At 43.2% G+C, this 25,812-nt stretch overlaps 2 protein-coding genes across 2 annotated transcripts in view; both read right to left on the bottom strand.

Moving 5' to 3' along the window:
- Positions 1–1,208: 1,208 nt before the first annotated feature.
- On the bottom strand, positions 1,209–3,330 carry MBD-like (methyl-CpG-binding domain protein 2). Its single transcript, XM_014353585.2, has 5 exons — positions 3,057–3,330; positions 2,723–2,864; positions 2,359–2,412; positions 1,980–2,225; positions 1,209–1,789 (listed from the first exon to the last, which is right to left on the bottom strand). The coding sequence occupies exons 1-5, from the start codon at positions 3,197–3,199 to the stop codon at positions 1,685–1,687; spliced, it is 690 nt and encodes a 229-aa protein (XP_014209071.1). The 5' UTR covers positions 3,200–3,330; the 3' UTR covers positions 1,209–1,684.
- Positions 3,331–5,347: 2,017 nt separating this feature from the next.
- Positions 5,348–25,812, bottom strand: part of LOC106639825 (protein groucho) — a 127,200-nt gene continuing 106,735 nt past the window's right edge. The window contains exons 8-13 of the mRNA XM_089594760.1: positions 8,580–8,705; positions 8,198–8,486; positions 7,848–8,106; positions 7,078–7,674; positions 6,562–6,844; positions 5,348–6,485 (exon numbers count right to left, since the gene is read on the bottom strand). Coding sequence (XP_089450886.1) covers positions 6,378–6,485; positions 6,562–6,844; positions 7,078–7,674; positions 7,848–8,106; positions 8,198–8,486; positions 8,580–8,705 — 1,662 coding nt within the window. The 3' untranslated portion in view covers positions 5,348–6,377. The remainder of the gene's footprint in view (positions 6,486–6,561; positions 6,845–7,077; positions 7,675–7,847; positions 8,107–8,197; positions 8,487–8,579; positions 8,706–25,812) is intronic.

The raw sequence follows: 25,812 nt of genomic DNA, 5'->3' as shown, positions 1-25,812 counted from the left end.
GAAAATATGCTGGAAAGAAGAGATCCGCACTTAATCTTTTCTTATCTCTGGTGCTAATAAAATTTTCCCGTGAGTCACTGGACAATGAAACGGTCTTAAAGTGAAAGTGATTTTTCCAAATATTTATTGAGAAACATTCCACATTCAGAAACAAATGCAAAAGCACGTGTTTTCAATAAATAGTTGTCTAAATTAAAAAAACGTCAAATACAATTGACAATAAATATAAAATCGCTGTATAAGAAGGAATGCCCATCGAATGAAGTATATCTCCAACATCATACAAGTACACAAATGTACTATGTTCTGGCTGGCTAACTTGAAATACATTTGTCGTTTCCCTTTCGCGCTCCCCTCGTTTCTGACCCCATACATATTTTCGTACCTTACCCGTACACATACATACACACGCTCTTTTTCCTGCACGCATTTCCTTCAAGGTCTATATATCTACTTACTCGACCAGTGTATATATATATATATATATATATATATATATATATATATATATATATATATATAAAGTGTAGCTCGCGAGACTCTTTAGCTTCTCTCTGCTTGTACATAAGTATATACAAACGCATTATGTATATTGTGTAAATAGCGAGCAGCTGTCGTGTGCACGAGAGGTGTGTGGCTACAACGTAACGAGATTGATGCTTTTACAAAAAAAACTCTACGAATGCGCCAAAGTTGTACGACTGACAGCTGCGTGGCGTGAAGCCGGCTCTTTCGATTGGCGCCCCTCCCCGTTCCTTTGAGCATACTAATTAGTCGGTCTGCGGCGATCGGGTTTTTAGCTTTATGAAATTCGGAAAAACCAACGCTGAAATTTATTTTGTGTTTTAAGAAGTATGTGGCAATAATAGATTACCACCTGGACATAAGGTCAAAAAATCCATTGAAAGAGATGACATCGAAAATTTATAACTTTAAAACATAATGTTTCACAGATTGGGCACTTTACTTTGTGGTCCCTATTCGTGGGTATGTAACAGTGTTGCATTCACAGAAGAGAGATATACTAGTATCATATAATTAATTAAGTTATATTCTAGTGTTATCAATTGAAAAATTTAAAAATATTTATATTAAAGACCCACGTAAACACTTTTTCATAATCTGGGTTTGTGAAAGTTATGTTGAAAATCAATACGCAAATATTTCTATGTACAAATGTTTATTGAAACGAACACAATAATCTCGCAAAGATCCAACAGTCATTGATCACATTTTTCGTGTTAAAGTAAAATACACATTTCAACCGACACGTCTTTTATCATTTACATGTATCAATAATAAGGAATCCCGCGTTTATAAATACATATAGTTTTGTATTTTCAGTCTTTGCAAGCGTACGAATGATATTCATCCTCGTAAACCTCGCAATAGATATTTTATTACTCCCTAAATCGGAATCTTAATACTATGTACATTTATCATACTGCTAATCTCACAAAACATTTACATATAATATTTTATACAATTATGTGTGCTTAAATGTGAGAGCCGAATACAATAGTTTATAAAAAAACTGCGTGCATTCGTAGTTTTTTCGGTAAAAAAAACGTTTATTATAAAATCGGTGAATTTACTTACACTTGCGCGCTTAACGTCTAGTTCATAAAAGTATGTATGTCGAAATATCGGTAGTAGCTAGTTAAATGAACAGCAACCAAATAAGTTAAATCGACGCATATGTTGCACGTATCACTTCTTGCAGTTTTTTTCTAGCTGCAATAACTCGTTCCTCTTGTCGCTTGATGTCATCATCCGTGATTGTCACGGCCTATAAAAATGTATTCACAAGTAAACAATTTGTCTTTCTATTTCTGATTTTTAGTACTGACTGTAGAAATCTCAGTAACTTGTTATAAATCAAAGTAAAAAAAAAAAAAAAATGCTCCAAGAATTGTAATTGTTAAATTTTACTTATTATTTGCCCCTAACTTATTTAGTACAAAAAATAAATGAATTACCTGAACAAGTGGCTGTTCAGGGTTCAAAAAGACACCGGGGTTCTTTTCGAGAGCTGTTTTCGATCCAGTTTGTCCAGTGACTGGTTGTGTTGACACGTGCAAAGCCGTTGCGATACTCTGTAACACTGTCTCATCACGTATGTAGGGCCCTACTGGTTTTGTTATCTTTGGCAGATCCATCCCACTCAATTCATAGCCGTCTGGGTCACATGCTCGCAAACCCTCCAGTCGCTTTTCCCAAAAAAGCTGCAAATAAAAAAAGAAAGTTAACAAATTAACAGATTTGGAATAAAAACTTCAAAATAATTAGTGTACTGTTGTTAGTTGATGATTAAATTGTTAGTTGTTATGGTGGTATGTATTGAATACGTAGAATTACCTGTTTAGGCTTTTCTTTGGAATTGTATTTGCTCTCTATTCTATTGGCACCTTCCTAAATAAATGATGAATTCGTGCATAAAATAAAATCATATGTAAAAAGAAAAAAACATGAGTAAAAAGGATCTTTATAAAAAAATTATCGTTTTCTTCTTATTAACAATGTATCTTATGAATGACAAAAAAGATATTGATGCATTTACAAAATCTTGAAATAATAAAATAACGAGTTACTCAATAGAAGTATAATTCTAAATGGAATCTTAAATTTTTTGACGTAACATAAGCATATAACGTTCATATGATTGACTAGTATCTTTTGTTGTTCTTCTAAAAAATTTTTAATACACATGTCTGTCTCTTACCTGCTTTGGTTTTTCTTGGTTCCCATGTTTTATTTCTTTCACTTTTCCATCTAATATTTTGTATATTGTCACTGGCTGTTTGAAAATTGATGCTGTCTGTCTGATGGGAGGAACAAGTGAAGCATCATTTCTGACCCCTCGACTAAAAATTTATTTATGATTAGTGTTTAGTCAATCATCTGATTTGTGTATTAAATATAATTCATCAATTTTATAGCTAACAATTGATGTTTGTAAACATCACCAGCCAACAACACCACAAACTTGTCACACTTGTAAACATGATTGTTTACATTGTAAAAAATGCATTATACACATTTTGTTTAGTTATTACCTGTAATAAAACACATCCACTTTTCCCGAGGACGGTAACTGTGGTTGATTTTTGCGTGGCAAGTGTTGCTGCTCGTCGCGCGTCGACCAGTTTTGTGGCAAGGCAGACGTCGGGTACTTCTTCTTCTCCACTGACATATTCATTTTGGCGATGTTTTATGTCAAGCTGGCCAATGTTTATAATAAAAACGTCGTCAAATCGCTGAACACGTGTAAAAATCAAGACGAAACTGACAGAGTCACGAAGAACCGGAGCCGTCAATCGCCATGTTGGATCCGAGGACGCTATCAATATGGCGGTGTGTGTGTTGGCACGTGGTTTCGGAAACCCGCTGTAGACAGCAGCACCTATCGCGGTGCATTTTAGTGGCGGGAAATTTTGAATTCCCACATTCTTCTTTCGTGGGTAAATGCGCTCTGTTGTACTAACGTGTTTATTCATGGATTATTTTAAAATCAAATGAATTATTTGTTGAATCGGCAGGTAATTTTGATCGCTTGAATGAGTATAAAAAAATCATGTGCTTAGGATTCAATTACATAAGTAAAAAATAAAAAATAATCTATAATAAATTATTTCCCGAGATATTAATATGTGATTGATTGTATAATTGATTGTAGTAGCTCAGAATATACTTATGCATTTATTTATTCATTTATTATGATATGAATGAGAGGAAGGATTGGATATTAATCGAGAATGTTGGAGAGTCAAAGAAATAAGACTGTATAAATTTTATATATATATTTATATATATGTACGATCATACATCCACATATACATAAATGAGTAAGCCGACACATCTATGCATACGTACATGTATACAATTTAATTGCCAAAAAGAAAACAATTTTCGCGTAACTATAGGAACAACATGGACAGTGTGCTTGGAAAATGATTTTTTTTTTTTTTTTTTTTTTTTTTACTAAAAAAATCAAATGAACGAAAAAACAGCTTCGAGAATCGCTCTACGGTAGGGACAAGGTGTTTAAAAACAGTTCAATTTGCCACGCTAATTATAAAAGGATGTTACAATGATACAGCTTAAATTGTATACGAAATAACACAAAGGATTTTTTTTTGTAGTATTATTGTATAGGTGACAATTAAAAAGATGCGGTTCAGAGTGAGTCTACAATCATAATAATAACGATAATCGTTTCGTAGATTTATGGATGCTGCATTCATACCCCTATTCACCGGTCAGTTTTGTATATACTTTTTTTTTTTTTTTTTTTTTTTTTTTTTCTTGCAATTATTTACTTTAATCCCCTGTTTTATACTGTAAAAGAATATCGATTTGTACAGTTGTTTCATTAGTGGTTAATAAAATCTATTGAGTCTTGTTGAGGTATAATAGTCGTTTTTCATCTATTGGTCTATTCATCGGAGGCTGTGATCGTCCAAAGCCACTCGTCTTTCGTTTTGTGTTCATTTATTCGTTCGTTTAAAAGTCACCCACGCACATCACTTTAAATAAGCTCTTTGATGTTTACCATCATCGGTAAGTATGTATATATGTCTTCAGTAAATAAAAAATCCATTTTTATTAATAGTCAATAAAGTAAGGCAGGGACTTTGAGACAATCACAGCCTTTTTTGCGATTAATAATTTTTCTCGTTAATGTATGTGGGTATGTCTTCCTGTAACAAAATATAAATTCATCTGCATAATGTTCTGACTCACAGCTGGCTTCGAACAATATTGCGCTATCTTATAAGAGGCCCTTTGGCTCGATTTGAGGCACTTCAAGGTCTTTTTGCTTTATCGAGGTAAACGACAATTTTTTTTTTTTTTAATGGATTCTGATTTGGGATCATTGATTTAGTTTTACTAAATTATATTTTTCTTTGCATAGAAGCCTTGTTTTGCCTCAAATGAGCCGTTACACGACGACCAGTCACAAAAATATTTCGCCCAATACCTCGCAGTGAGTGACGTTACATGATTTTTTAATTTTTTTTCCTTATTTAAGTATTTCTTTCATCAAGTACATCATCAACATATTGTATTCTTGAGTATGTGTGAGTGTTTGTGTACGTGTGTGTTTGGGTGAACGTATGTATACGTGTGCATATGTATATCCCCGTGCACAGCCGCTGCATTGAGATACATCAAGGAATCGTCGATGTCGTGCGGCGAATACTCTATCGTTGATCTATGATCGTAGTACTTTTTTCCTTTTTTTTTTTTTTTTCTTAAACTTCATTTGTTGTATTTATTGTTATTATTATTATTTATTTATTTTTTTTAATCACCATGACGTAAGAAATTGTAAACGTACCGTAGCTTTATGCACTTAAAGATTACTTTCACGTTATCTCTCAGCTGCCCCCTATATACTTAATTTTCAAACCCTTGCGGTGTAATTCGTATCGCAATGGCCTACATACATACACATATTTATATATATATATACGAATAATTTAGAAGCGATGCGACTTTCACTGCTTGCAGGCGAGCTTTTTGTTTTTTGTATTTTTGTATTTTTGTTTTTGTTTTCTTTTTTTTCGTGATCGTACGTCGTCTGTCTATTTCTCACTACTGCACGCAGGCATATATATCAGCAAAAATGTGTTTGCCACATTTATAATTAATATACACACTCGCGCGCAATATCATCGTGCACACTTTTATTTTTATTTTTTTTTCAATTCGCACAATCGCAGCTAAAAATTAATTGAATCTATATTACAAAGTCAATATATTCATTTGTTTCGGTTGCGACACGAAAACTGCCGAAAGAAACAAATTTCTCTTTGACAAATCCAGTCGCTTACCCACTTTCTCGCTCTCTGTATCACATTATCACATCTCATGCACACTTTCTACTTACACAAGTACATAAGTTTATTATTTTTATACAATATTAAATAACTAAATGCCTACGATCTTTTGGAAAAAAAAAAAACTAATTCGAGCTGCTGTTCTCAAACGATGGCTACGTTGAAAAATGTTGAGAATTTCATCCACACATTTTTTTAAGTATTGATGAACAAAGTGTATTGTAAAAAAAAAGTTAACGATTGAAATCAGTAAAAATATGAGCTCTAGAAACGAAATTTCACTGCTGTACTAGAAAAAATATCTTCAAAACGCAATTTCCCTTATCGATATCATCGTACAACCCTCCCCGTAAAACATGGCATCATCGACGGCGTCTTCCTCCTTAGCACCGCTGATATTTTAGCATAAAAGTTTGGTACTCGAGACATTTGTTTTCCGTGGCCTCGTTCTTGCGCACAATGCCTCTTGATAAATATCTTAACAAGCTTAGCTTTTCTAAGTTTTATTTATATATGAACAAACGCGTAGGCGCTTCAGTATATCACTTCGTAGACGGTGGCCTTCTTGTCCCCGGATCCCGTGACGATGTACTTGTCGTCCGTCGAAATGTCACAGCTGAGCACCGACGAGGACTCCTTGGACTGCAACAAAACGTGAAATTATTATTACTTTGATGCATAAAAGCGTTGTACCTTGAACGGATAAACGAGTGCTCACCTGGAATATCGAAGCGCCGTAAGGCGTGCGCCAGGCGTTGAGTAAGTTGTCCTTGCCGGTCGAGACGAACCACTTGCCGCACGAGGCGAATCTCAACGAGAGCACGCAGGACTCGTGCAGGTGGAGCTGGTACTTGTCGGGCTTGCTGGCGTGGAGGACCTCCACGTTCGAGTTCTCCATACCCACGGCCAGCCACTCGCCCGTTGGACAGTAGCCCAGGGAAAAGATCTGGGAGGTGAAGTCGTGCTGCTGGAGCTGCCGTCCTTCTCGCAGATCCCATGATCTGCAAAACATCCGATTTCATAAAAACTCACGAAACAAAAGCCTATTATATACCGCAAAAACCTTGGTTGAAAGTTTTTATCCGATATGATAAATGGACCCCGAGGAAAGAAAATAATTTCCAAAGGTCCCTGACCTCGAAACGTTTCCCCATTGAAAATGACCACTTTTGTCATAACCAATAAGCCCAAAATGTCAAGTGAAATGTCTGGTGATGGAGTTATGACTACTCACCTGACTGTATTGTCGAGGCCTCCCGTCCAAAGTTTGGAGCCATCCGCGGATATGTCGATGCACGAGGCGCCGTCCGTGTGTCCCTGGAACTGCCTGACCAGGGTCTGGTTGTGCAGGTCCCAGACCGCGATGTTCCCGTCGCTGCAGCAACTGAAGCAGACCTTCGAGTCTGGAGAAATGGCCAGGGCATAGCAAGCCGGTGCGGAGGACGTTAGCTCGGCCTTGATCCTCGGGGTTGGGCTGGCCAAGTCCCAGATGCTAAGATTACTGGCCTCGCCACCGACTATGAGGGTACGGCCGTCGGGGAGTAATTTGACCGAGCGGATGTAGTTGTCGCGCTGGAGGCAGTCGAGCTGCGAGACGGGCTTGGCTTGGCTGCTGCCCGCCTGGCTGATGTCCCAGACCTTGACGCAGCCCTTGCCACCCGTGTACACGTACTTGGTGGGGTTCGAGATGGTCACGGCGCACACGACCTCGCCGTGGGTCAGGGTGTTCAGTTGGCGCGCGTGGCGCGGTATGCCCGGCCCGATCAGGGCATCCGGCGGAAAGGGCACCGGCTGCATTTGCCCTTCGCTCGACACGTGGAAGCTGTAAGCTCTGGAAAGACAAAGCGTGTTGTAGAAAAGAACCCCTGTGGCACAAAAAAAAGGCACGTCTTCCCTTTTTTATTTTTATTTCATGATGTCGCCGTGAAACCCCGCCAACTCAACCACTGATTGCCTTTTTTTTTGTCGTAAATAAATGAACAATGCCAATGGCTGGTCACTTACGGTTTGCCTCCGGGAACGGCGAGCGGTCCGAGGGGCGCCCTCATGTTGCCGTGATGGTCGTAGAGCTGCTGGAGGGGCGGTCGAGCTGGGTAGCCATTTAGAGCGGCAGTCGGGTAGCCGAGCATGTCAACGTGTGGTCCGGCCGGAGGGTGATGGGGTGGCGGATAATGAGGTGGGTAGGGGCCGATCGCTGCTGCCGAGACCAGCGGCTTACTCGAGCTCGAGGACTTCAAGCCACTTGAACCCGAACTGCTGCCTCCTGTTGATTAGTTCAGAATTGGGGGGAGGGGGTGGTGTTAGTTTACATGATATCAATTTATCGAGAAAGAGGGAGGTGGTCTCAAACTCACCGGCGGAGGTTGGGGTGACGGGCTTGGAGATCGGTGTGGTGGGCTTCTCGCGGTCTTCCATCTTTTTGGCCGAGGGGGTGCTCGCGTTGCTGCTGGTACCGCTGCGGGGCGATGGGGGTGGCACTTCCTTTTTCACCTGGCCGCCTAGGGACACGGACGAGGGACCCAATTTGTCGAGGCCGTTCTCCCGGGGTGACGACGTCCCGTTTGCCGCTGGACTGGTCACTCGGCCGTCCTCGCTCGCGTCGTCCACAACCAAGTCCTGGTCGCTTTTTTCACCGTCGCTCTGCTGTTGGCAGACACGCGGTGTCGATCGTTGATTATTCCATTCAGTGACATTTAAAATGGTTTTATCGAAAGATGCCGATGGCAAAATGCTTACGTGGCTTATGTCCTTGTCCTGCTCCTTTTTCATCTTCTTTAGATGGATGTGGTCGTGGTGTTGCGAGTCTGGCGTGCTGCGCGGCCTACTGTACTTTTCACGCTCGGCTGGCGATATTGAGCTCCTCTGTAAGACAAAAAATTTATATGCATGTTCACGAGGGAAGGGGTTTTATGCTGCTCCCAATCCAGTTCAGTCGTGTGGAGGTGGAAATGGTTTACGGCGGAAAATAAATGTAACGCAAATGTGCAATAAAAATTTATACAATATATTTACAGTGCTTAAATTAGGAAAATGTGCTCAAGTGAAGGCAAGCGGAGAGAAGCTTTCTCTGCCGCCGCGGCGCGCTAACTAACATACTATGCTCGCAGAGCAATATTTATAGAGACAAAAGTTAAAGTAGAAATTCTAGTACATTGATAAATAAAGGTACAAGAGTAAAGGTAAAACGGTCTCTTGGGCATTGCAAATGTACGCGATGATAAAGGCGTATGATCAGAAAATTACTTCAACTTTAATATAAGAATAACGAACGTGACGCAATTTGAATTTAGAAAAGGTTTGTCGGCAAATATTCAGGTACAAAACTGAACAATGCAATTTAGTTTGTTTGCTGTTGGTAATTGTACCAGTACAAAATAAAAGTACTTCCACTATACTGGATTCCCATGTGCTATGTGCATTTATTTGACGTTATGAATAAAATGAAAACAAAATAGAGTACTCCACTATTACGTCAAAACGACACAATATTACACAGTGTCAGCTTTTAAAAGCCAAGCTCGAAGCTTACACCTAATTCACTTACGAAAACAGGCATTGCGAGCTTACAGCTGTGCGTTTATTAACTTAAGGGGACAAGAAGAAGAAGAAGAAAAAGGACAGTGTAGTACCAACACATAAGACACTAGCTCATGATTACATAAAGACTACAACGTAATGTCGCATTGCGTCGCCAGCACGAATAAAGACATTATCTCTCTCTTTCTTTTCATACACAGGGTGTCCTTAATAGGAAAAAAAATCTATATGGATAGATATGGATTTTGTTGAAAGAAACGCCACATCTACTTCAAATTATATGTATGTATGTCGTATACATATAATTTTACATGTATGTGGCGTTTTGGAACAACATCCATGTGGATTTTTTTTTTTACAAAGCACATAGTCTAATGTATACGTGCCTCCTACTTTTGAGTATGCAATTTTCTAAGTATCCGTTAGCTCCCAATTCCGAGCGATTATGCAGCATAGGTGCATAGTAGAAGAATAGACGAGATTCGCGCTCTCGTCCAATATTGTAAATTCGCGTCCCTCGGGAGAAACAGAGAGAGAGAGACAAGCTTCGCTTGGGAGGGTGGGGGGTGAAAAAAAGGCTCCTCCCTCGTTGCCGATTAAATAAAACGGCTTCTCGCCTGCGAATTACTAATGCGGAGAGACCCACGATGGGCTTCCCTTTCCCTTCCCTCCTCGTATTCCTTTTTTCTCTTGCGACGCACGTCTCGAAGGGAAAATAATGCGACGCAGAGGGTGGCTGGTTTATTCCTTGACTTCACCCTCGTCCCTCCCTCTTTTTTTTTCTTTTACTTTGTTTCTCTCCTTTTTTTTTTTTTTTTTTTCTACCCGGAGGAGAAGAGCGCTCGAAACGAGGGAAAATCGAGCGGCTAACTTGAGCTATAAATAAGTTCGGGATTTTATTCTCGGGGAAAGGGAAATAAGACGACGCTGTGAAGGAGGAAGGAGAAAACGAGCCCCCAGTTTTTGCGCCGTTGACAGATTGCTTTGTTTATGCCTCGTCGGCATCCGTTTTCCTCTTCCTTCTTCCCCAGTTAAGTTGCAAAGGTCAGGCTCGTACACAGACTTTTTCATTTAGTTGGCGCTTATTTCCCCCCCCCCTGTTACGTTGGGCGGGTACTTTAAATTATCCGTATTATAAACTCATCTCGTAAAAGCTGGGTCGATTAGTTGATACGCTTCGATTGTTAGTTAATCGTTTGGTAAAATATATTAACAATCGTATCAAAGTAAAATCATCGCAATCGTTCATACAATTCGAATAACATGAAAGAAAAAAAAAAAAAAAAAAAAGAAAAACTAGTACAGATAAAGTACAAGGAGTTATAGAATTTCTCATTTGATTATGAACGTTTTGTATCACCACACGAACTCACAAGTCGTGCTATTATTGGTTCACACGCATTACAACAAATGGTGGACAGACTCGAACCGAGTATTGGTTGTACTTTGCGGGACTTATACACCTGTCTCACATGGTGGAGTTGCACGTGCTGGTAAAAAAACCGATACCAATTGAATTTACCCCTCAACGATGGATAATAAAACGTAAAGTATTTCCACGCCAGTACGGTCCTCAGTGAGCTCGTTTACATTGATCGCACTTAATTAAGTACTCGGGTGGGCGAGCTTTTACTTGAATTTGGTCTCTCTGGCTTCTCGCGTCTCGCTCGGGAAGTCGCTTGGTATTTATGCGGGAAATCCAGTCGGCGGTTTTCTCGAGAAAGCGAGAGTTATGGGAGTTAGCAAAGTGCCTCTCCTTTTCACGCCTTCGCTACAAACTTGCCTTTGATTTTTGTTTTTCACGCTTCTTGTGCTCCGCCGAGGGAACGAGGAAATTACGAGCCAGCTGCTCAACGCTGCCGCTAAGTGGTGTTTCCCCCTTTTTTTTTCCTTCTCTCCCTTTTTCTCACCTCTTTCTCCGCTTTCGTAACGAGCTGGAGTTTTTAGATTTACTCTGACGTAAATTTACTTGTTTGGCCTTTCCCTCTGACTTGAGCTTTTGAAAAAAAAAAAAAAAAAAAAAAAAAGGTAATACAAGTTAGAAACTCCCCGTCGTACTTGAGCTCATATCAAGAGTAGCCAGTTAACCCCAAAAATTTTCCGATAGTCCAGAGAAAGAGAGTTGGATTTATGCATGTACAAGCATTACTCAGAAAGAGCGAAAAGATTGGGACGTTCACTCGAATTTGGAGCGAGACAGGCGCTCGCCCATGCAAATCGCAAAGTTTCTCGCCCTCGAGTAAAAAGAGGGATACCGAAGATTTATTCTTTTCCTTATTTGTCACGGGATAGGGGGCGGAGACAGGGAAGACTCGAGGACCCGACAAACTTCCGAGTCTATGCGCTACGGCACGACGCTGGAATGACAAATTTCGTTCGGATCGAGAGCGCGTCGAAGTACATACCGTGAAATATGAGCTTCGGGTCTCTCTTCTTCTTCTTCTTCTTTTGGGGATTTTCGAAGTGTTGAACATTGTAAATGATGTTGGAGTGAAAAATCCAACCCCTCGGATGAGCGCGCGTTTTTTTGTAAATATTGAAAGTTTTAGATGTCGTTAACATGTTTCGAGGGGAGGGGGGCAGTAAATGAATGTATACACCAGTCCCAGTTGACGTTTGGATGAAGAAAAAAGCTCCCTCGGAGGAATAACAGAGAGCGCATTAAATTAGTCTGGCGAGCAGTAGCAAAAAAAAAAAAAAAAAAAAAAAAAGCGGTAGCATCGAGCAAACCCAAGACGGATAGGGAGAGGGACGAGCACGACGAAGAAAAGAAGGGAGTCTGGAGAAGGGTGCGAGTAAACCGTCTTAAAAGACAGATTTGCCGCGCGCGTTATCGAGCAGCAGCCAGTATATAGGTGTATGCCTAGTGTATAGCGTTGCAAGCAGCCAGACGAGCATCAGCAAAGTATACAGACGTGCACGGAGATATATTATCCGCGTGTGCGGGGGCGTGTGTATTGTATAGGTTTGCGGTATACAATCCGGGGAAAGAGGAGGGAGGAAGGCGGGGGAGAGAAAAGCGCGCTACTGCCGACAACACACGCGCAAACTCGTCTCGGATTTCGCTATTGACCCTACACGGTAAGCTTCGACGCTCGTTTCTCCCTGAATTATATATAAGTACGAGTATACGTATACACCGTGTGTCTGCATGTGTGCGCTGTATATTGTATTCAGATACCGGTACTAGTGAGCTGCGTTGGTATACTTGATACATCCGTCTAGAAGTCGATACCCGCGCTACATAATGTACACTCGGCGCGTGTAGTACTGTGCATAATACGTGCAAGTGTGTAGATATTGCAGTAAACGCAAGGCGGGCGCGAGCAGTCGGTACACCCATAAACCAAACCCCTCCGCTTTGGTTTCTTCCCTCCCCTTTGCCCTCGCGGTGTATAGAGAAAGAAGGAGGAACCGCCCACTCGGTAAATTTATTCGCTCATCTCTACATGTCAGTGAAAAAGTGAAAGAGCTGAGAAAACTTTCTTTTTTACGTGGGTAACACAGTCATTTTTTTCCCTCCTTTTTCTTCTGAGTAAAATTAATTTCTCTTGACCATGTTACTTTTGAAGGGTGCCCATTTGTTTTTTAATAACTCAAGGCTTGATACGTCAACGTGACTGTTTGATCCATCAATCGTGACCAAAAATACATCATGATTTTGTGAGTTGTAAAAAAACAAATACATGGGCGAATCAACGAAATTTCTCGTCTGATCGTTCTCGACTGTATCTACTGTTGGTCGTACCAACGATCAGCCAAATAAAACTCGTTCCGCGTTAATGAGGCAACGCAATAAACTTGCGAGCGGAAAACTAATTCCACTGGGTATTAATAAAATCGAGGGCGTAAAATCCGGTCGCAGTTAATAAATTACGAGAGTCGACGGAGCAGTGGGGAAATGAAAAAAAAAAAGGTAATACGGCGCGGCAAGAACAAGAAGGAGGAGAAGAACGAGAGAGGAAGAGCTACTGCACGAGGATGGGAGACTACCACTCGACGCCCAAGTAAATCTCCTCTTCTCAATTACCTCCATCTACTCCAAGCAGGGACGGCAGCGGTGGTGGTTCCCCAACCACCTCTTAGCGTCTCTCTCCTTCTCTGTCTGCTCGCTATTGCACTCCCTCGCGCTCCATTACTTCGACGCTTTCGCGCGCCCGACGATTTTCCTCTTCCTATACTCGACCCTCGTTGTAGATATACGTACAAGCTATAGCTCTTATACCCGCATCCATTCTTTATAGGTATGCCCACACACGCGCTCTCACGCGTACGTGTGGAAAGTATTGCTCGAAAGAGAGAGTGGTAGTGTAATGGCGCGTTCTTGTACGCTACCACCCTTTTACAACTAGCTATTGTCCCGTGGTATTTGTCAAAGAGGCGAGGACAGAAGGTGGATCGAGTTAATTGTGGTACACGCAGTTACGGCACCCCCTCGCCATTTTTTTTTCTATTTTTTGTCCGTAGTTTTAGGGGCAAGTTGGTTTTTGTACGTTGGATATGCACGTACATATGAAAAGAAAAAAAAATGATGGCTTTGCTATACGTGAGCGTGATTATCGATTTTCAACGTCGTGAGGCGTCTTTTAATGCCACTCTTCGGACCCCATCCGCCCCTCGCTTATACAACAGCTACTGCTCTTGTCGGCGCCTGCGGTTTGCTAAATGTAATTTCATTCGTTCGCTCGATATTGCTTTTTTTTCATCTTGCTTTTTGCGCTGCTGAACCGCTGATGGCTCATAAAAGTCAAATGCGATGAGCGATAATCGTGTTATTATTATATAGGCTTTTTTTGCGAAAATGCATTTAAAAAAAAAATGTTTTTTTTATTGTGATTTGCGCTTTCGAGAGCTTTCGTGAAAACGGAAGTGAGCGAATGAACCGAAGAGGAAAAGTTGGTGCGCCAGACTACGACACCGCAAGCTCGTACCGACGCCGAGCTCTAATCGGATCGAGGAGCAGTTTCTCTCCCTCTCAATTCAGCCACCGCCTTTTACTCGCGCGACTGCACGGGAAATAAGTTTTTCCGGGACTGCGTATATAATAGATCTCGAGACGATGAACGCGTACGACAAAACGAACGGCGAAAGGGCGAGTGAAAGCTCTCTCCCGTGGCGCTCGAGGGGATGTTTCACGCCACCTTCACTCGAGCTTTCAGATTTTCAAACTTGATCCATCCACGTGAGGTTTTAATTTTCTGCCATTTTTCAAGAGATGAATGTAAGGCCCATTAAAGAAAAAAATTCGATATTAATTAGTTATAAAACGTTAACAAAGTTAATTGATGATTTAAAATTTTTTTTAAATTTTATTTGTTTACGTATTTCACGGATCTTGAATCGATTGATTAAAATAACTTAAAAAAAAAGCGAAATATTCTTTTGTGAGATAGGTACATATGATAGTGCACAGCTATAACGGGAAAGAAAACCCATCAAATTAATGCGACGGTCGCTTTGCGCAATATTAATTCACCAGCCACACGGGGAAAAAATCTTTCATCCCACGAGTGAGGCGTGCATTAACCAAACAACTCCGAAACGAGGGGAAAAAAAACTCACCCGCACAGATAAAAGCGGAAGGACCAAAAGAGCGAAAAGTACAGAAACAAAAAAAAAAAAAAAAAAAAAAAAAAAGGAACTACTCCCGAGCACACCACGTATCATCTCATCCTCGCGTTACAAAATTTCGCCCCGGCAATCCGGCGACGCGAACTACATATTATACGTATATACCATGAAAAGGGCCCGGGAAAGCTGGGAGAGAGAGAGAGGAGCAAAAGAAGCGTCGCGCAAAAAGCCGTCGTAGCTGCGGAAGCCGCCTTTGGCAAAAAGTTTTGTCGCTCTCGCATCGGAGAAAGCTCTCTCTCTCTTTCGCGTAGATAGATAACGCAGCTACGTATACACACCCTCACCCTCTCCACGGAAAGCTCAAACATTCAATTCCTCCCCGGCTTTTTTTAGTTCTGGCCTCCTTTTCTTCCTTCTCGCCACGGATAATCTCTCCCCCTTTGATGTAGTCGTAGTCCTAGTACCGACACCCTGGAAAAGCCCTAGCCTCTCTTCTTTACTCGCGTTTCATTAAAATCGGCTTTTTCCGGCGCGCTGAGCCCCAACTTCTCTCTCTCTCTCTCTCTCCTGTCCCCCGAGGGCTGTTTTGCCTCGGAGACCTTTTTCTCCCTCTCCGTGTGTACACGTAACCACCACCTATACCGTGCTCTCGAGAAAGTCCGGATAGTCGCCGGGGGCTTTGAGTCGCTGGTGTTATCGTTTAGATTATGAGTTTTCTCTAGGGAGAAAACGACGCTGTGTACGTAACGACGGACGGGTGGGCGTGTAGAAAATGCTCAAAGAACTGTTTTTTTTTTTTTTTTTTTTCTTCTAGGGTACCGGTAAATTTGCACCACGTTGATAGATTACAACCCTGTTGTGTTCGATATCGGTGTACGGAACAAAACAAAAATCGGCCCCTTTCAACCGAATACAAATAAAGATTTTTAACGAGCTTCACCCGAAACGAGGGTTGGTACGAAAAAAAAAGAGAAAAGAAACCCAAAACTCCCCCTCCCCTGGCGAGGCAAACATAATACTTTCATTAAAACAATCGCTGCCCCCCGTTGTGCCGGATACGCTGGAAAAAAAAAAAAAAAAAAAGTCAGCAGCCGAGGCGTACAAAAGGGGACGAAAAGGGAAGTAGAAATGAGAGCAGGCAGGGGAGAATGATTAGCCCTATTAGCGGGGCAGCCCACCGCGTTACCAGCTCCGTACCCTCGCCTTTGTTTCTCCTCTGGCTGCTAAAAGCCCCGCAGCTTTTCTTCCCCTCCTCCTACGCTGTTTTCCTTCCCTTCGACGACACTTTACTTGCCCTTTCACCCGTGCGCTGATACCCGATAACATCATCAATTTCACGCGAAAAGAAAATGAAAACAACAATGAAAAATCTACCAAAATTCCCAATCAATTTTCCCATAGTATAGCGCGGTAGGTATATATACACAGTTGTGTCAACGGTAACAACAAAAACCCACAACGCGGAGGTAAGTACTAAAGAAAATCTTCCCCTTTGCACGAGCGAGTATACGGTATACCTATACGCCACTTTCCACTTCTCGTATTGAATCGAAGCCCCGGCAGCGAGCAACAGACCCACACCCACGCGGCGCTCGTCTTATCTCCCTTGGTTTATACACCGACTATGTCTTCAGCGGCGACGACGACGACAAAAGCCGGAGGGCGGCGAAACGGCCTCGCAAACTGTTGTACACACGTACGCATGTGTGTGTATATGTACCCGCAGACACGGACAATCGACACAAGAGAGATAGAGAGAGGAACGAGGCGTTGCGTCGTCAGGCTCGAGTTTCTTCTTCCAAGGGAGAGGCAGAAGGAGGAGGAGGAGCTTCCCATTGTGCGAAAACGCCAGAAGAAAGAAGCTCGTCACGAAGGGCTCGGGGGAGAAGACGAGTCGGCGAGAGAGAGAGAAGGTACATACACTACGAGGGAGATTGAAAGGGGCTGGAGCCTCGTATGCGTGATTACCGCGTGTATAGTGTAGGTACACGTGGAAAGGTGGCTGATTGATCGAGTCGAAGAGACGACGGAGGGTATCGTTTTAAATTGTCGTCTCTTTTTTTTTCCACGTCAGTTATCCTTTCATTTACTTTTATTTCGCACTTTTTCAACTACACTGCATACATTGTGTGGGATCGTGCGATTTCCATGGATCCCGATGCACTGTAAGCCGAGGAGAACAATACTCAGGAAAAAAAAAACACATCCACGGCATGTGCATTACGTTTGGAGCCATTTGGAGCTGCATCAGAGACATACATACTGTGTATATGTACATAAGAATTCAGAACTTGTGACAAAAGTTATTCGCACTACTGTATAAGTATCCCTTGCGTGGTAAACAAAAATGCGCGACCCGTGCACGAGAGAACAGAAACAATTCCCATCAAAAAAAAAAAAAAAAAACATTTATACGCAATCAACAGGGTACGAGCAAGAGGAGAGAAAGAAAAAAATCGACAAGACAACAACAACAATAGGGGCCAGTTGCAAATAATCCCTCGAATAATCGGCGAGCGATCTTTCCGGGCTGCCGCGAGGAGAGAGTACAAGTACACAAGAGACGAGAGATGGGGTCTCTCGGTGGCGAGATAAGCTGCTGCGCTCAAAGTTGTTATATATATATATATATACCTACACACACATACTCTCGCTGCTTGAATGTATTACGCGCAGAAAGCTCGCGCCACTCGAAGCCCCGTAAGAGCTTCTTACGCGCCTCGCTGTCTTCCTCTTTCTCTTGCCTTCCCTCTCAAGTCTGACGGCTCGTGTATACGTGTGTTGTGCTTTAACCAACTCGGCGCCCAATCTTCTTATAAGTAATACACCAGCGTATACGCCCGTTTATACATGGAGGTAAGCTGTGTGTACGCGTGGAAGCTACTTTGCTCCTCCCGGAGTTGCCGAGAGTTTATTTCGTCGTATCGATTCTGCCTTGCGCCCCTTAACTTTGTTTATTCCAAGCAACGGGCTTTCCCCGTGACAATTACGAAAAGCATCCCCCCTAGTGTCTCGTAGATGGGCAAGTTTTTCACGCTGTGCCGGGCTTTTGTGTGAATTTTCCAGCCGGGTTGTGCAACCGGGTTTTATGTAAACACCCTGTAAGCTGATAATCAAATTTGTCGAGTCGCCTTTGTTGTGTTATAATACCTGCAATGGGTACACACTTGTGTGCGCTAACCTTTGACCTCAATCTCGATGCACATATAGCGCAAAATCGATGTACGCATTTGTCATATTTATATGACATTGATTTTGCGAGCAATCGGATAAGGCTTAAGTTGGTGCTTATGAATAAAAAAAAAAAAAAAAAATCTGAAACCAATCGAAATTATCAAGCAAGTGGGTTATATTTGGGAGATTCGCGATAGTTAAAGCCACTTAATTATCGGTGGAAAGAAAAAAAAAAAAAAAAAATAGAGAAAGAGAAAGATTGAAGCTAGTCATGGAGAAAAGGAAGAGCATAGAGGAGGGAAAAAAGGGAAAGAAAAGTTGGAGGGAAGTAAAATAAATCCAAGTGAACGGGGTAAACAGAAAGTTTCATTAAAACGGGCAAAACGAGAGAGCTGCTGCGAGCAAACAGATGATCAAGAAGAGACGGAGGAGGAGGAGGAGGAGCAGAACGAGGACGGTGTCACCGAGAATTCCGCAAATCCCAGGCCGGGGAAGATTGTACCCCAGTGACGCTCATTTCCGCGCCCCAACTCCCCGTAGTTTCGTACAGCTTAGTCGTCTCTCGGTATAGGTGTGTATGGGTACCGTGCCATACTACGCCGTTGTACGTATGTATACATGTCGGAGGGCCGCTCCCGCCTCGGCGATCCTCTATTTGCTCCGTTCGCATTTCCCGGCGCGCCGTAAAGCGAATATTAGCACTGACGAAGGCGTCGCTTGCTATACTACCACCACCACTACCACCACGCCAGGGCGCTCCACCGACCCGGAGACCGAGAGGGAGTTAACTGATTGCGCTTGCTTAAGGGATTAGACGGATGAGCTCGCGGAAAGGGGCCTCTAATCGATTGCTCTATCGCGTGTGCGAGCCTACCTTGCGCGTCTCTGCAATCCTTATCTCTCCGACTCGTCCTTCTCTTCTTCCTTCTGCCTCCGTCTACCGGGGGAGTTTCCTTAATTGCGCGGTTACCGGGGAAGCACCGAGCTGCAAACAATGCTCCTCCTCCCCCGCTCCTGCTCCCTTCCACTTGTGTGTATACACATACCTGTGAGCTCGCATACCTTGACTTTTTTTCTTTTTTTTCTTTTTTTTTTGTTTGTTTCTTTACAAAGGGGGCATATGCACGCACATAGTGTTGGTACGCGAGGAGAAGTGACTCTAAGTGCATTTACGGGTACACGTTGGCGTTTGAATGCGCGGAAAATTACTTTTTTTTTCTTTTTTTTTTGTGCCCGCAAAAGGGCACGGAAGAGCTAGTCAGTGCGCAGTGTATTAATGGAATTCGTCGCTTGCGCTACTTTTGCGCACCTCCGAGATGTTCTGTTGTTGCGCGATTGTTTGCGCGCTCGTCGTGTTCGGTATTTTCGTCGGAATGCTCTCCTCGCGAGGATGTTATTGTGTGAGTGTGATTTTTTTTTTTTTTTTTTTCTATCTTATCGTAGCATATAAGAAATGAAATTCCCTTTCTTCCCTTTCCCGTGCACGCGAAAGTTCACGCGGCCTTTTGCAGTCGATTAGGAAAGTGAAAAGATAAAGATGACTAATTGTGGCATTACTCACAGAGAAGACGTATCCTTGGGAGAAGAGCAAGAAATGCATCGAGAGATAAAAGAGACGAGGAAAAAAAACAACACCAACAGCAACAACAAAAATGGCAAGAAGGGGTGCCTGTGCGAATAATATTTACGACGTGGCTCTAATACGCCACGATAAATCATTCGTAAAACGGGACAGCCAAGGTTCTCCTCCGCTGCTCTGCTTTGTCCAATAAAAAAACGAAAGACGAGCCAGAAACACCGCATCCCGCGACCTGTCACGCCGTTTATATGATACAAGGGGGGAGGGGTTAGTGCGCCGGTGTATAAGGGGGGTTAAACTCGAGCGGAATGAGCGAGTAAAATGTCAACGATTCGCCGAGGCCTCGTAAATACGAGCCCCTCCCGCTCTTTTTCTCTCGCCTCTCCTACCCTACTTCGCGAGCATCGCGCAATTCCGGTAATGCCGCGCATTACTCTTACTCGCCCCGCTCCTTTTACCCCGACCGCGGCTGAGTTTCTCTGGTTCGGCTGCCTTTTTTTTTTTTTTTTTTTTTCCTTTTCACAACCCATCCTGCGCCGGAGCACTTTTTTATCGCTCCCGTAGAGCACCGTCCTCCCCTCCTTTTCTCTTTTGTCGAGTTTCACGCGTAACTTTTTGCGCAAAGATTTCCGTCCGAGCCATCCCTTTGAATTTTCCTTTATCTCGTTTTTTCGAAAGCAAAAAAAGTTCGCCGCTCGCGGATGAATGCAGATGAGATAATTGCCGGGGGGACGTTTTCAATGGTGAAACAATTTCACGAAACTCCGATGGCTTTTACCTCTCTTTTATTCATACGTACTCTTTTATTTTTTCCTCCCAATTGTCGTATGATTGTGCGAAATGGTAATTTTCATCCGAACTTTGAAATATACCGATAGCTATACACTTTTACGTTTTCTGATATACATAACTTGAGATGTAAGTGAAGAAAAAATTTAACATAAGTATACGTGTATTCGTCATAAAAAACGTGGTAACTGTAAAAAATCCGCCATTAGGCTCTGAAATAATTGATTCCAGCCCTCCACCAAACTATTCCGAAGCAGCCGACCTTTCTTCCTCACTCCCCTACCCACCCCAAATTCATACTTCAGTTTCCCACCCGCAGCTCTCATCTTTTGTCTGGTGGTAGGTATATATAGGTATACGTGCACGAGCCATCGCGTTTTTTCACTTGTTTCCCCGCTGCAGAGCACCCAGCACAAAGTGCGAGTGGGCGGGCGCTGAAATTTGCATTTTTAAATTAACTCGCCTCTGTTTGCAGCTCGGCTATCTCGGCGCCGAGTACACACAGAGAGAGAAAGAAGTGCGCGGGTGAGCAGAGAGAGGGAGGGAGGGAGGGAGGACAAGCTACGGAGCGCTTTTTAAAATTTTATGCGCCACGGCGCCGCAGCCGCGTGCTCGTACAAGCGAAAGAGCTTTCTGCCACCCAGCTTTAGCGGGGCGCTTGTTACCTCCTCCTCCCCTCCTTCGCTCTTTTTTTTTTGTTCCTCGTTTTCTCTCGCGCTGATACGGCCACGCTCGCGATTGTTATTGCCGTCATCATCCTCCCCCCTCTGAAAGCTCCTCGTTAGCCTCTCTCTCTGCACACAGCTTTTTCGTTTTGTCAGGGGACAGTGCGAGTCCCTCTCTTTTTTTTTTTTTTTTTTTCACTCCGAGCGAGGCGATAAATTTTTGTTCAGACCGAGGGAAGCACAGCTTGATTGCGATCATTAGCGCGGCTGTTTGCTCGGGAACTGCTGTCTGTTGCCCCCCCCCCCCGGCGTTGGGAGTTTCCTTATTAAATCGAGCGTGCGGAGCGACGAGCTTGCAGATTGCGTTACAAAGGGTACGAGGCGCGAGCGTGATAACGACGTTGGCATGAGCTTCCCCCCTCCCACCTCCTTCCCTCGCCAGGCTGGCTTAATAGCTTTGGATTTACACGAGTTAATTTCGGCAATTCCCGCGCTCTTACACACCGTAACAGGATCCTTTTTTTTTTCAGAGCACCCGGCAGCAGTGGTCTCCTCGGTTGGCTGATTGTAAAGGTGCGTGTATTATGGGTGGGAGGAAAAAAAAAAAAAATACTCTTGTATCAATCCGAAAGCGCGGTAATAGCGTCCCGAGGACGAGAATCGGGGCGAAAAAAAAACTTTTTCATAGGTATACGGCAGCGCCGGCTGCGGAGAGAGACAGTATAGCGGTGACGCGAAATTATGAAATCGCGCGCGCGAAAGAAACAACACGACCCGTCTGCGCTCAAGAGCGTCGACAGCTCCAAGGATGGGGGGGGGGGTACGTAGCTCCTGAACGGAAGCGGCGGCGGAGGTGGAGAAAAACGAATTAGGCGAGGGGGGGAGCTGCAGCCGCGTGGATTTTGTTGTATTAACGCGGACGGCGAGAGATGGAAAGCGGGTCTCGAGAGCTGCTGGCTCGAATTTGAATAATAATTTATTCATGAAAAAGCGAGCAAATGGGGGGCAAAAGAGAATGAGGGAACCGAGGAAAAACGAACCAGCGCACAGAGACCGAGAGCTTTCGCTCTTCCTCGGAAAGCCGCGAACGAGAGAGAGAGAGAGCGGGACTGGAAAAAAAATGCGAGGGAAAATAGACAGGGATGGAATTAGGTGAAAAGCGCCGACTGTACGAGTCTGAGGGCGGAGTGGGTAGATATGTAAGGAAAAAACAAAACTTTGCGCGGGGGTGAGGAGAAAAAAGCGCCATTGTCTAGCATCGGAGTGCGGCGAGGTGGAGTTATAAAGGGACCAGCGGTATAGGATGGGGGGGGGCGAGAAACGTCGAGACTTTTTTCTGCTTTTGCGCGCCTCTGCTGCCGTGTAAAGGGGGCTGGGGGGAGGGGTGTACACGTTAATTGAAAAGCCCAGGAGAGATTCCGATCGTCGCTCTATCTCCGACGCGCTCGCTTTTTTCCCCGGCCCGCCCTTTCATCTTTACCTACTACTGCTCCACGGTTTTTCTTTTCACCTGGTTTTTTTTTTTTTTCTATGCTCACCGTAGGACTCTCTGAAATATGTATAGACGCTCGCTGCGTGTACCTGGGAGCTTTTTCACGTTTGGCTTTTGGGGTTATACATATTGATCGACTGGCGTGGGAGGTAAAGTTGAAATGCCAAAAAATAAAGAGATAAAACGTCAACAGGGACGAAGACACTCTGATGACACGGTCTGAGCAAAAGAGCATAGAAATTTTTACTGAAAAAAATCCACGATCCGTTTCTCTATACATAATTAAAATTAGACGCATGAATATCAAAGCATTACGTAGGAATTACTTTTTGAAACAGAAAAACTGTTCATTAATAGTAATAATATCAATTAAAAGCAAAAAAAACTGGCAGCTCGAAAAAAATGGCACAAGAGCGGGTAAACAAAGCAAGCAAACCCTCAACCTTGAACTAATCAATTAAAAAAGAAAGAAGTACCGGAGGAGTGTAGTACCACTCGCATTCAACGCAACGTATACAAGATTCAAGGCTCCTCTCTCTCCGGCTCTTTCCGTTTCCTTTTTCACGTTTAATGACCACTCGAGGAGGCCCGCGGTGGAGTTCTCGCCCGCACACACTTACGTACCTACAGTCTTACACACACAAACTTTATTGCAAAGAGGAAGAAAAAAGGAAAAAAGATTCCCGCCACACCACAGCTGAAGACCCAACAGCAGCAGGAGCGCGGTAACAATGCAGCGGTCGCATTCTCGCGCATATTCGCGGTTTACGCGCGCGGACTTGCGGTCTCGCCAACAGCAGGCACACGAGAAGCTGCTCTCTTTTTCCCTCTCCAAAAGCCCAACTCGCTCCTTCTCCGCTTTGTATGTATTTATACGGATGAGGTATAGTGGTATCGAGGTGGAGCGAATAAAAGCAGGCGAGGAATGTCTTTTCGTACCAGCTTCATTTTCTTTTATTCTTCTTCTTCTTTTTTTTCCCCCTCTATAATTTTTCTTCATGCCCCCTCATTAAGGGCGCATATTTTTAACGAAGATCAGGGCACGATGTATAGAGGTTTTTTGTCGTGTTCGCGATCTGCTTGGGTTTAATTGAGTTTGGTCGAGTAATTTCGTACTCGATTGCTCTTTCCCTTTTTTTAGACGGCGACTTTTTGCTTGATCTGCGAGTTTGGTGTCAATTTTTTCTCGCAAGCGTTAATCTCGTTTGGGAAGAGATGCGATTTGTTACGGTATACTTATACACTGGATTTGCAATTGAGCCAATCTTTGGGCGTACGCGTTGATAAATTATTTACGTGAAATTAATGAAATCCAGCCACCCGTGTATTATAAATTATGGCACGTGTATAGCCAATTGTTTGAAAATGAAATTCTCACCCTCGAGGGTCATAAATTTTACTTCATGGGATCGGAGCACGAAACGTGCCGGCTTGTATAGTAAAAATCGAAGAATTAAGAGGAGAAAGGAGCGAGCTCGCTCGAGTTAGGAAAAACCGCAACGAAAAAGGTCCGCAGAATAGTAAAGAGGAGAATCTTACACGTACGAGTGAATGCATACGCTGCTTCCGACCGCGTGCGTGCGTGTATCGCATAATCCCTGTGGTTTTTTTTGCTACGGCAGTGCCCGCGAGGTATCTCAAAAATTCAACACGAACGCGATAAAATTCCCTCTCTCCTCTTTTGTGTTCCTCCCTTCCTCCCTCCCTCTTCTTTGTTTCTTTCTGGAGCTCAGGTTGTTCGCTCACGTTGGTATGAGGTGTTGTATAATTTGAGATTTCGACGCGTCGAGATTCAGCGAGTACCCATTACCCCTTTTTCATTCGGAACAATGTTTTACATATACAATAGTAAATCGATAAACTTGGGGAGTTGGAAAAATTTTTACTTTGAAAAAAGTATTTCAAAGACAAAACGAGTGAAACAAAACGAGTGTTCACGTATTTTTTGCTTCCCCGGGGACGAAACATTGAACGGAGCCCGAGGCGCAGGTTACACGTTTCCATCAGAGGAAATACACGAAATCGGGACGCCGTTAACAATCGACTTCTACTCCACTCGCGATTCAAGCACCATCGCGAAGAAATCCGAAGCCGCGATTTTCAAGTGCTGGCAGTGCAGCGGTGGAATGAGAAAAAAAAGAAATCCAAGGCAAAAGGGAAGAGCACTCGAGCTCGGTATATAAGGAGCACCGAGCGATTATCGTTGGAACACAAGGGCGTAATTGCAGCAGCAGCAAAAGGAGGAGGAGGAGGCAGGGGTCCATTAAATTACGAACTAATTACCGGCGCGCGGCAGGATTATTAAAAAGTTCGGTCGGTCGTAAAGGCTGCCGCGACCACTCGTAAAAGACCTGTTATAGGCCACTCGAGTGTGTGCGCGCGCTGAGCTCGTTCCGTTCGAGGTTCAGAGAGGGGAGGTCGACGATAGGGTATAAAACGGATGTTGCTCGCCGGTGGGCTCGGATGTATACAGGTATACACGCGATCGTGGATTTTAAAGCTTTGTACAAGCCACCACGGCCGATTAGTCCCCTGAATCGCTCAACTTACGAGCGTTTCGCGAAACGAGAATCCACAGCTGCAAGTTATTTCGTTTTGTTTTGTCTTTTCTTCACCCCTTTCCGTTTATCATTTGATATAGGTGACAGAGTACATCAGAAAATGTTTTACACGTACTTACAGACGATGTTTAGTTGTTCACGTGGAGATAACGGTGGCAGTGGCAGTAGCTTTGAAATGTTTGAACAGCATCGCCCGTAAAGTTATTTATTGTCTTTATTTATTCCTCGCTGTTCTTGGAATCCTCTTGGTGTAAATATTAGTACATGAGGAAATCCACAAAAAATATCCCGTTTTTGTCCCCCATTTATTCGTAGTGAAATGTAATGTAGTGAAATGTACTATGAGGAAAAAATTTCGGTTAGGGTGTCAAAAAGGATGTCACCATCAATAAAACCCGTGTTCAAAATTTTTTTCTCCTAGTACGTCACACTACGAGTAAAATGAGCCCTATCTCGAAGGTGTGTCTCAAAATAATTTTTTTTAACAAAACGGAAGACATAAATAGGATATTATTTTTTTTTTTTGGATTTCTTCGTATATATCTGTACATATACATATTTTTTCAAAACAATTTACATTTATCAGCAATAAGTAATGATT

The sequence above is a fragment of the Copidosoma floridanum genome, unplaced genomic scaffold (genome assembly GCF_036245765.1).
Source record: "Copidosoma floridanum isolate Cflo_tuat_1 unplaced genomic scaffold, Cflo_Japanese_pri ptg000001l, whole genome shotgun sequence".
Taxonomy (NCBI): domain Eukaryota; kingdom Metazoa; phylum Arthropoda; class Insecta; order Hymenoptera; family Encyrtidae; genus Copidosoma; species Copidosoma floridanum.
This window is presented reverse-complemented; position numbering and strand designations above follow the sequence as displayed.

Excerpts from the sequence above, each read along its gene's own strand:
- MBD-like (XM_014353585.2), bottom strand. The coding sequence starts at position 3,199 with ATGAATATGTCAGTGGAGAAGAAGAAGTACCCGACGTCTGCCTTGCCA. Across the intron at positions 2,413-2,722 it reads ACCAAGAAAAACCAAAGCAG|GAAGGTGCCAATAGAATAGA; the intron begins GTAAGAGACAGA and ends TCATTTATTTAG. Across the intron at positions 1,790-1,979 it reads CTGAACAGCCACTTGTTCAG|GCCGTGACAATCACGGATGA; the intron begins GTAATTCATTTA and ends ACATTTTTATAG.